The sequence below is a fragment of the Jaculus jaculus genome, chromosome 12 (genome assembly GCF_020740685.1).
Source record: "Jaculus jaculus isolate mJacJac1 chromosome 12, mJacJac1.mat.Y.cur, whole genome shotgun sequence".
Lineage (NCBI taxonomy): Eukaryota > Metazoa > Chordata > Mammalia > Rodentia > Dipodidae > Jaculus > Jaculus jaculus.
The window spans coordinates 62,820,950-62,832,673 of record NC_059113.1 but is presented as its reverse complement, the minus strand read 5'-3'; the positions used below and the strand labels follow the sequence as shown (position 1 = coordinate 62,832,673).

Genomic DNA, 11,724 nt, shown 5'->3' with positions numbered 1-11,724 from the left:
GCCTCCCACAAACCCCGCTTAATTTTCTTAGTGAAAAGTGGCGGAGAAAAAAAATTCTGTTTCGCTTCTCGCCCTTCACACGGTCCGGACTGAGGGACAGAGAGAGAAGAGAGAGAGAGAGAGAGAGAGAGAGAGAGAGAGAGAGAGAGAGAGAGAGAGAGAGAGAGAGAGAGAGAGAGAGAGAGAGAGAGAGAGAGGGGCGCAAGCCGAGCCTCGGGCGCGCGGGGGGCGCCGTGTGGTGACGCACCGCGTTACCCGGCGTGCCCCGCGCCGGGGCCTGGGGGAGGGGCGGAGGAGGAAGCGGCGGCTGCGGTGCTGCTGTGAGGGAGCGTTCGGCGTCCCCACGCGAGGCCCGAGCTGCGGGCCTGCTCCTGCAGCCCACGCCCGCGGCCCCGCGACTTGTCGTCCCGCAGGCTGCGTGACCTGCGCTCTCGGCCGACCCGACTCCGGCTGCCCCGGCTCGTTCTAGCTCGTCCCTTCCCTTCTGCTCGCCTGAGTCACCGCCGCTGCCGCCATGGCCGAGAGTGGAGAGAGCGGCGGCCCTCCGGGCTCCCAGGACGGCGCCCCCGCGGCCGACGGTGCCGGCGCATCCGGGGCCGCTCCCTCGAGCGAGCCCAAGATCATGAAAGTCACGGTGAAGACCCCGAAGGAGAAGGAGGAGTTCGCGGTGCCCGAGAACAGCTCGGTCCAGCAGGTGAGGCCGCCGGTCGCTCGGGCCTGTGTGGGGGTGGCGGCGACGGGCCGGCTCCTGGAGTCGCCCACGGCCTCGTTCGGGATCTCGTTCCACCTAGATGACACAGGTTTGTGGGAGACGACTGTGCAGGTGGGACCCCAGCCCGCGGCCACCCTCACCGCTGCTCGTCACAAAGGAGTGGCGCCCACTGGCTGGCTGGGCCGGGGGCCGAATCGATTTGGGCTCGGCTGCTATTTACTTTGTAAATAAAACTGGGGGGGTGGGTCATTGTTATACCGGCTTCCGTGTTATATTTTGGATGAGTTGCGCGTGGACATTTAAATTCTAGGTTTTGAGTACTGAAATCTGTCCCATCTTCCTACTTTTTGTGAAAACATTACAACGTTTTCAGCCGCATTTTAATACAGCACAAAGCTTAAGTACAAAAGCTAATGACTTTCGTGGATTGATACTTGTAGTTTCTATTTTTTTTCTATTTTTCTGTTATTATATGTGTTATCTGTTACATATTACTGTTGGGTAGATTTTGTTTGATTTTTAGAGATGAAAATGATACTTGAATATTAGTGGTTGCAAACGAATAAAACAAAATCAGTATTAATAGGGAATCTTACCAAACATTAGAGAGTTCAAGAAAATAAAATTTGTAGTTAATTAACGCTCTTGGTAGAAAAGTACTTTGGACACTTTCTAGAGTACTGTAAATAATTGAGTGATTGTTGACAGTTTCAAACACTGTGAGCACTTTTTTTCGAGGAAGCAATAAGTATTGGAATTTACCTGTCTAGTTTCCCTAAGGTTTATCTAGTTCCAAAGGTGATGTTTTCTGAAGAAGGAGGTTGTATAGCCCCAGTAGAGAAAAACTTTTTCAGTTGACCCATCACCCCTTGTTTTTTAATGCTCTTATAAAAATTTTCTTTAACGGTTTTAAATCTTTCAGCATACGAAGTTGAGTTATACAGTGAGTGTCTATATACATCGGTTATAGTTGGCAGTTTCTTGTATTTTTTGTATTATATATTTATTTTTAGTATTAAACAGGGTCTCATCCTAGGACCCTCCTAGGTGAGGGTATTGGTAATCACTGTGGGGTCATGCATAATCTTAACTTTTTAAAATATTTTATTTATTAGAGAGAGAAAGCAGCAGATAGAGAGGGGCCAGGGCCTCTAGCCACTTCAAACGAGACTCATGTGCCACCTTATGCATCTGGCTTTATGTGGGTACAGGGGAATCCAGCCTGGGTCATTAGGCGTTGTAGGCAAGCACCTTAATTACTAAGCCATCTTTCCAACCCCAGGTGTCAACTTTTTAAGACTTTTTTTCCAGGATAAATTTGTCATGCAAGTGTTTGCCATTTCATGAATTGTCACAAGTTTACACATGCTTCTGCCAAGCCTGTAACAAGATGTAGAATATAATATTTAGAAAGTTTTTCACCAGAGATTAGTATTGCCTCTGCTAGAACGTCACACAAGGAGAGTCATATAATATGCGGTCTTTTGGTTTTTCGAGGCAGGGTCTCACTCCAGCTCAGGCTGACCTGGAATTCACTATGTAGTCTCAGGGTGGCCTGGAGCTCATAGCAATCCTCCTACCTCTGCCTCCTGAGTGCTGGGATTAAAGGCCTGTGCCACTAGGCCTGGCAGTATGCAGTCTTTTGGGTCAAACACCCCCCCCCCCCACATACACACACACGTACAACTAGTGTATTTTTTTGAGGTTCTCTGTTAGGAACCCCCTGACCGCACACCATTTGCTGCAAAGCAAGGGCTGCAATCTACAACTGAGCTGTATTCCCAACCAGTACACCTCTGTTATTGTGTAGTTTTCCACTGTATGATGATGATTATAATCTGTTCATTGAGAGTCACTTCTTTCCAGTTCATGTGAACAATCTTGTACAATTATTTTTTTTTCGAGGTAGGATCTCACCCTAGTCCAGGCAGACCTGGAATTCAACTGCGTGATCTCAGGGTGGCCTCAAACTCATGGTGATCCTCCTGTCTCTGCCTCCCTGGTGCACCACGCCTGGTTTGTACTATTTTGAGACTTATACACCTTTATCTCTATCAAATATTTAGAATAGTTCTGATTAGTTTTATGAGAAACTTTTTAAAAAATGTACTCTTTTCACAGTCCATCCAATTCCTGTTGCTTTACATCCCCACTAGGATTTGATAGCGATACTTTCTATGATTGCTGTATCCTCACTGCTTCCACATATTAGAAATAGTATTTTATAGATAGAAAAAATGTGCTTATGGCATCTTTAAGATGTTTTTCTGTGATGGTGAAATTAAAATTTCAATTCTGTGGAACCTTTTACTATGTAGCAGTATGAGCAACAAATGCAGTTTTCTTAGTAGCCACTTATTAATAACTGAAATTATTTAAAAATTTTGGTAAAAATGTACAAAACAACATATCATCTTAACTGATGTTAAACATATAGTTCAGAGACATTAAGTATATGTACATTGTTGTGCAACTAGCACCACTGTCCCTTTTTGGAATTCTTACCTGGCAGAACTGAAACCTGCAGCCATTAATCAGTAACTTGTCATTCTTCCATCCCCACTGGTCCTTGGAAGCTTCTATTCTATTTAACTACCCAAGATATTTCACATAAATGGAATTATACAATATTAGACCTTGCATAATTGGCTTTTTTTTTTTTTACTTAATTGGACTTACCTATGTTGTACCATGTCAGAATTTAACTTCTCTTCTGCTAGGTAAAATCCCAGCACTCTAGAGGCAAAGACAACACCATCACCACAAATTTGAGGCTATCCTGGTCTGCGTAGTGAGACGGAGGCCAGCCAAGGATTACATAGTGAGACTGTTTCAAAAAGCAAACAAATAGGGTCTGGAGAAATGGCTCTGTGGTTAAAGTGCTTCCCTGCAAAGCCTAATGACCCACGTAAAGCTAGATGCACAAAGCCGTGCATGCATCTGGAGTTGGTTTGCAGTGGCTGTAGTCTTTGGCATGCTCATTCTTTCTGTGTCCCCCCTCCTCACTTGCAAATAAATAAATATATAAAGGTAATTTTAAAACCAATAAACAAAAAGTTTTTAAAACCAAATTTTCTTGTGCATGTATACTATATTATGTTTCTCCATTTGTTACTGGTTTTGGCTTTTAATGTTTTAGTTAATTTATAATATGCCAGAATCATTTTGAGAGATAATTAGTATAAAAAGTTATGAAATATTTTCCATTTTTATACTGTGTAAACTTTTCTGTGTGCTTGATGCTTCGAACACCTCTCAGTTTAGGCAGCTGTGTTTCACATGTTCAGTAGCTGTGTGTGGCACCGCTAATAAAGCTTTCAGAATCAGCTCCCTCCCTACCTTTTCTCCTTTCTTCCTTAATTTTAGCCACTTGTGATGTTTCCCCCCTAATCACTAGAGCCTTTTATCTCAGTTTTGGGCCTTTATAAATGTTGCCAATGATAATTATGTAATCACTGTAATGTTAGTTTCAGGCTGATTAGGACATGGTGGTGCATTATCTTTTTACTGAGCAGACTCTGACTTGAGTTTGAAGCTTGCTAATTGAGCTAGTTTAGCTAGCCAGCTTGTCCCAGGGATTCCCTGTCTCTGCCTGCCACATGCTGGTGGCTACCACACCTACTTACCATTTATGTGGGTGCTGGAAATTCAAATTTGGGTCCTTGTGTTTGAGCAACAAACTATTTACTGAGCCATCACCCGAGACCCCCAAACTTTATGTTGAGCATTATTAACTGTATTAATAACTTTAAGAAACGTAAGAAAGGGTTTATTTTGGCTCACAGCTTGAGAGTGCAGTCCCTTATGGTATAGTAATGGTTGAGCATGAGGCCACTTGTCACAACCAGGAAATATATACATGCTGGTGCCCCACTTTTTTTGGTGTGTGTGTGTATGTGTTTTTTTTCTTCCTAAGTAGGGTCTCACTCTAGTCCAGGCTGACATGGAATTCACTGTGTAGTCTCAGGGTGGTCTCGAACTCATGGTGATCCTCCTACCTCTACCTTCCGAGTGCTGGGATTAAAGGCGTGCGCCATCATGCCCAGCCATTTAATTTAGTTTTTGCTTAAGACAATTTCTGTTAGTTTTTTTTTTCCACATTTCAGTAATTTTTTGTGCCTTTTTTGTATCAACTTTATTAAAACATTTTCCATGATTATAAAAAATATCCCATAGTAATACCCTCCCTTCCCCCCTTTCCCCTTTGAAATTCCATTCTCCATCATATCCACTCCCCATCTCAATAAGTCTCTCCTCTATTTGGATGCCATGAACCTTCCCCCCTCATATGATGGTCTTGTGTAGGTAGTGTCAGGCACTATGAGGTCATGGATATCGAGGCCAAATTTTTGTCTGGAGGGAGCACTTCGTAAGGAGTCCAACCCTTCTTTTGGCTGTTACATTCTCTCTGCCGCCTCTTCCGCATTAGACCCTGAGCCTTGGAAGGTGTCATCAAGATGTTACTCGGTACTCTAGTTACTTCTTTCCAGCACCATGATACCTTCTGAGTTGTCCCAAGGTCACTGCCATCTGAAAAGAGAAGATTCTCTATCCAAAGTGAGAGTAGCATTAATATAAGGTTATGAATATTAAGAGAAGTGCTTACTGGGCAGTTTGATAAGCATAGAATATACACTTATCCAGACATCAGCAGATGTTACACCCCTAGGGCTCATGGCTACCCCTAGTTTTTTTTTTAATTTATATGTTCATATTTTATCTTTTGAGAGAGAGAGAATGGGTACACCAGGCCCCCAGCTGCTGCAAATGAACAGACACCTGCGCCACCCTGTACATCTGGTTGACGTTGGTCCTGGGGAATCATGGCTTTGCAGGCTTAACTGCTAAGCCATCTCCCCAGTCCTAAAAATATTTTCATGTGTTTATTTGCAAGCAGATAAGGAGAGAGAGTATGGATGTGCCAAGACCTCCAGCCATTGCAAGGGAACTCCAGACACATGTACTACCTTGTGCATCTGGCTTTACATGGGTACTGGAGAATCAAACTTGGGTCATTAGGCTTTGCAGGCAGGCGCCTTGACTGCTAAGCCCTCTCTTCAGTCCACACGAGCCTGTTTTGAAAATGAAGGTATCCCTTACCTTGAATGATTAGAACAGATGTGTTAATTGTAGTTTTCCCAAAGGATAGAGCTATTATATTTTTGAACAGAATGCAAAGAAAAATATATTATGCTTGGGGACTGGAGAGGCGGCTTAGAGGTTAAGGTGCTCGATTCCCCAGAACCCACATAAAGCCAAATGAACAAGGTACCATGTGCATCTGATGTTCCTTTGCAGTGGCTGAAGGGCCTGGTGTACCTATCCCCCACCCAAATAAATAAGTATTAAAATATATATACTATGCTTGTAATTCCTTTAAAGTTAGGAAATTCAAATAATGGAGAAATGGTTAAAACAGGGCCTGATGAGGAAAAATAATTGTTTCTTCCTGTTAAGCAAGTTGAATCAATATTCACAGTTCTCTTTAGTTTACTCTTTGCTTTGTAGTATCTTAGTAGTCTTTGCATGTGGAATTCATTCCACTAGTACTTTTATAGAGCTTACTGTTGTGGCTTGGTGATTAATTTTTGAGAAAGGGGAAAGGATGATGATAATTCTCCTGCCATTAGTCCTTCAGATTAAATACCTGTTTTTTTCCTTGTTGTTTTAAAATATTTTATTTATTTATTTATGAGAGAAGCAGATAGAGAATGGGCACACCAGGGCCTCTAGCCACTGTAGACAAACTCCAAACACATGCACCACCTTGTATATCTGGCTTATGTGGATACTAGGGACTTGAACCTGAGTCTTTAGGCTTCACAGGCAAGTGCCTTAACTACTAAGCTATCTCTCCATCAGCCCCTGTTCTGTTTTTTTTTTTTTTTTTGACAGCTTCCATAATTATAGACAATAAACCATGATAACTCCGTCCCCCACTTTTTCCTTAACAAATCCACTCTCCAAATCCCCTCCCTCCCCTTCTCAATTAATTTCCCTTTTTATTTTGATAGCATCTTCTTTTCCTTCTTTTGTGAAGGTCCTGTGTAGGTAGTACCAGGCATTTTGAGGTCATGGATATCCAGGCCATTTTGTGTCTGGAACACTGCATTGTGAGTAGTCCTACCCTTCCTTTGGCTATTAGATTTTTTCCACTACCACTTCCACGAAGGACCCTGAGCCTTGGCGGGTGTGACTGAACGAACACTCCTCTGTTATTTCTCAGGACTGTGGTGCCTTTTGAGTCATCCCATAGGTCATCACCATCTGAAAATCAGAGAAGCTTCTCTAATCCAAAAGTGAGAGTAGCACTAATATATGGATATGAACATTAAGAGAAGAGCTTACCCCAGGCAGTTTGGTGAGCATAATATATACATTTAGCCAGTCACCAGCAGGCATTATACCCCTGGGGCTCATGACTTCCCCTGTCAATAGGTTTTCAGTATCAGACTATATTTCCTCCAGTGGAGCAGGCCTCCAGTTCAATTAGTGAGCATTTGGTTTACCCCATAACACACATGCCACTATTGCACCCGTTCCCTCATTTGGCCTGGCTGGCCAAACTTGAGGCTTTCAGTGTTCACTGTTGTTTATCTCCGCTGGTAGCTTTTCTCTCCCATAGGGCTCCATGCAGTGTAGCTTTTTCCAGCTTTCTGTTAGGTGGTCTACAGGGAGTTTTTCAGCTCAGCTCCAGCAAGATTTCTCAGTGACATTGCAGCATAAGCATGTGGAATCTTCAGCAATAGGGTCTTAACCGTCTGTTCCTGGTGGGAAACCAAGAGCCTTGGCAATGGCCTGTAATGTTTTGGTGGTTTCAGGGGGCCTCCCTGACCAACAACTCACTGGAAGGTATCCCACCTTTGGTACCAAAATTTTTCTAGTAAGAATCTATGGCTTCTGAGTGTGCCATTGTCCAAAAAAGTAGGTTTCCATAGGGTGTGTTTTGTTTTTCTGACATAGGGTCTCACTCTAGCCCAGGCTGACCTTGAACTCACAGCAATTCTTCTCCCTCTACCTCCTGAATTCTTCAACCTCTTTTTTTGTTTGTTTTTTGTTTTTTCGAGGTAGAGTCTCACTCTAGCCCAGGCTGACCTGGAATTCACTATGGAGTCTCAGGGTGGCCTCGAACTCATGGCGATCCTCCTACCTCTGCCTCCCAAGAGCTGGGATTAAAGGCGTGCGCCACCACGCCCGGCTAATTTTTTTTTTTTTGTTTGTTTGTTTTGTTTTTGTTTTTCGAGGTAGGGTCTTACTTTAGCTCAGGCTGACCAGGATTTCACTCTGTATTCTCAGGGTGACCTCGAACTCACAGTGGTCTTCCTACCTCTGCCTTCCCAAGTGCTGGGATTAAAGCCGTGCACCACTATGCCAGCCCAACAATAGCAAATTTGAAAGAGAAGAACTGTTAGCTAGACAAGAACTGATAGTTTGTTGTTGTTGTTTTTTTAAGCATATACAGGATTAAAGGCATATGCCACCATACCCAGCTTCTTTGGCAAGTGCCAAGCCATCTCTCCAGCCCCCCCTCCTTAAAATTTTTTTTTTAATTTATTTACTTAGTCTGTTCATGTGCGTGCCCAGGTCTCCAGGTGCTGAAGACAAATCCCCCTGATGCATGGCTTTATGGCTAGGGAATCAAACCTGGGTCAGCAGACTTCTGAAGAAAGCACCTTTAACAGCTGAAAGTCTTCACAGTCCCTTTATTCTTTTCAAAGCCAGAGGAGTGTTTCTTTCTGTTCTTTAGTTTATGTCTTCTCTGTTATTTCCTTCGTCAAGTAAGCTAGAAGTTTTATCAATTCCATTGTGGTTTGGAATGATTTTTCTCTTTCCTGTTTACACTGTCATGTTTTTCTCCTTCTTTCAAAAAAGGATTTTATTTCTTTGAGAGAGAGAGAGCACAAGAAAGAGGCAGATAGAGAATGGACACCCCAGAGCTTCTAGCCGCTGCAAATGAACTCCAGAAGCATTTGCCACCTTGTGCATTTGGCTTTACATGGATACTGGGGAACTGGAGTCCTTAGGCTTTGCAGACAAGTACCTTAACTGCTGAGCCATGTCCACAGCCCTTCTTTTCTGTTTCTGCATGTTACTTTGTTCCCTAGTATATCAGTTACTTTCTCATTGCTGGGACAAACTACTAGACTAGAAGCAGCTTATGAAAGGAAGGTGTTTGAAGGCTTCAGGTTTTGAGGGGTTGGGGGAAACACGACAAGGGCAAATATCTGAGTACCACATCTTCACATTGGTGGGGACCAAGAGGGACTGGACTAGAACACTTCAAGTACCACATGCAGGGTCACTCTTCCTCCAGCAAGGCTTAAGGTTCCACACAGTCTTACAAACAGCCCACTAGGCTTGGTGGTTTGGCTATGAAATGTCCCCTATAGACTTGTGTTTGAATGCTTGCTATCGACACAAAGAATGCATTGGTAACATTAGGTTGTGATATCTGTAGTAGGGACCTCTGAGATATTTCTGGATACCACTTTGGATGGTGCCAAACACCTATAATTTGTACTTATTTTTATCTTACTCAGTTCAAAGAAGAAATCTCTAAACGATTCAAATCGCATACTGACCAACTTGTGTTGATATTTGCTGGAAAAATTTTAAAAGATCAAGATACTTTGAGTCAGCATGGAATCCATGATGGACTTACTGTTCACCTTGTCATCAAAACACAAAACAGGTATGGTTTTAGAAGACAGACATGTTAACTATAGTAAGTGTTTATATTGTCTTTTGTGTATGTGGTGTTGGGGGTTTCATGAGTGTGGAGGATAGTAGTGCTTTCTTCAATCACTGCACCGAAGTTTTTGAGACAAGGGATCTTTCTATCTCTACTTTGTTAGAGTCATGATCACAGGGCCATGCAATCTTGTTCAGCTTTTACATAAGTGCTGGAGATTGGAACTTAGGTCTTTGTGCTTAACACTTCATTGACTGAGGCATCTCCCCAGCCCCTATATTTATCTTTTTTTAAATAACCAGGCTTGGCTTTAAAGGGGCTTTTCTTTGTTATTATTTAAATGGCTAAAATACCTTGTTACTTTTTGGTAGCAAAATGTTTGGGGGGAAAACAACCTATTGTGGGCTGAGGCAGGAGAATCACTGAATTCAGAGATAGCCAGGGCTACTTAGGGATGGTCTAGTATGGTCTAGAGTGAGACCCTGGCTGTAAAACAAACAGTAATTCTATATTAATGCTTATACATTTGTTAGACAACCATTGTTTTTCTTCTCTCTTGGGGGAGTGCATTGCCTAGAAGCAGATGTAGGGCCTCAGTCATCCTGGACAGGTGTTCTAACCTACAAGCTCAGCAGCCCCACATTCAACACTGTGGAAGGGTTAGCAGTTCATTCTTCTATATTATTTGAGTGAAAAAACAAATTTGTAACACATTTTTAGCTGTTCTTTTTGCTTTAGGGAAAGTTAACAGACATAGATCTTCGTGACCTACCCCATAATTTACTTTCTTTTTGTTTCTTAGTTTTTTGAGGTAGGGTTTCGCTCTAGTTTAGGCTGACCTGGAATTCACTATGTAGTCTCAGGGTGGCCTTGAACTCATGGCAATCCTACTTCTGCCTTCCAAGTGCCACCACATCCGGCTATAACTTACTAAATTAATGTGCCGTTGTTTTAAGAGAAACCTTTATTTTGTTACTTACTGAAAAAGAATACTCCTTCCTAATGAAACTCATGTTGCTCCTTCCTCCCACAGGTAGGATCTCACTCTAACCCAGACTGGTCTTGAACTTAGGGCTATCATATTTCTGCCTCCCAAGTGCTGGGATCAAAGGTGTGTGCCACCATGCCTGGCTCAAACTCATATTTTCTTGTCATCTTTTTTTGTTTGTTTGTTTGAGGTAGGATCCTACTATAGCCCAGGCTGACTCTAAACTCATGGTGTTCTTCCTTCCTCTGATGGGATTAACGGTGTATGCCACCACATGGCCTTATCTAATTTTATTTTATCCTTAATAAAAGAGCTTTAGATTTATTTGGGTATGAGATTTTATTACATATCACTCATATGCACATACCTAAGAAAGCACAGTGCAATAAGAAGTGAAGTAAGGTGTTCCTTCAGTGCAAACTGTTTTTTGAAGCGGCAGTTGAGGAGACTCCAGTGCTCACTGTGGCTGACAAAAACCCACAGAAGGAATAAAGACCGAACAACAATCATTAATTTGAAGGTTGCAGGGCAGGATGGTTCTATGGTGCAGTTTAAGATTACAAAGCATACACTACTTAGTAAACTAAAATGAAGCCTGTTGTGAACAACAGGTTCATCAGTGAGGCAGATCAGATTCCAACCTGACAGGCAGCCAGTCAATGAAACAGACACACTTCCACAGTTGGAAATGGAAGATGAAGATACAATTGATATGTTCCAGCACCAACCAGGAGGTGTTTACTAAATAGGAAATTTGCTACTTTACTCCATGATTTTGTTATAGACCAAGAATGCATTCTAAATTAGAAAGCCACAATTTGGTTCCACCACATCCTGACTACTTTCTTTTTTTTTTCTGACTACTTTAGTATAGTTTTTTTCTATTTCATTATATCTTTCCCTATTCCTTTACTGTACATAAAGTCACTGTTTTAAACTAAATGGCCAATGTTTTGGTTGTTACCAAATGGAGATGATATGGGGGGAAAGTACTGGTTCTGTGAAAATACTCCTTTCTCCATTAGTTTCATGGTCATTCAGCTCTTACCTTTATATTCCAGTCCTGTTTGTTTGTTTTATTTTGTTTTTTCGAGGTAGGGTCTCTAGCCCAGGCTGATCTGGAATTCACTCTGTATTCTCAGGGTGGCCTCGAACTCATGGCGATCCTCCTACCTCTCCCTCCCGAGTGCTAGGGTTAAAGGCATGTGCCATCACATCCAGCCCTTCTCAGTATTTTTTTTTTTTTTTTTTTTTGGTTTTTCGAGGTAGGGTCTCACTCTTGTCCAGGCTGACCTGGAATTCACTATGGAGTCTCAGGGTGGCCTTGAACTC

At 42.6% G+C, this 11,724-nt stretch overlaps 1 protein-coding gene across 2 annotated transcripts in view; it reads left to right on the top strand.

Moving 5' to 3' along the window:
- The first annotated feature begins 377 nt into the window (after positions 1-377).
- Ubqln1 (ubiquilin 1) overlaps positions 378-11,724 on the top strand; it is a 64,802-nt gene continuing 53,455 nt past the window's right edge. The window contains exons 1-2 of one of the 2 annotated variants that reach the window (XM_045131111.1): positions 378-694; positions 9,253-9,404. In XM_045131111.1, coding sequence (XP_044987046.1) covers positions 515-694; positions 9,253-9,404 — 332 coding nt within the window. In that variant the 5' untranslated portion in view covers positions 378-514. The remainder of the gene's footprint in view (positions 695-9,252; positions 9,405-11,724) is intronic. The other variant, XM_045131110.1, reaches the window with a different exon arrangement.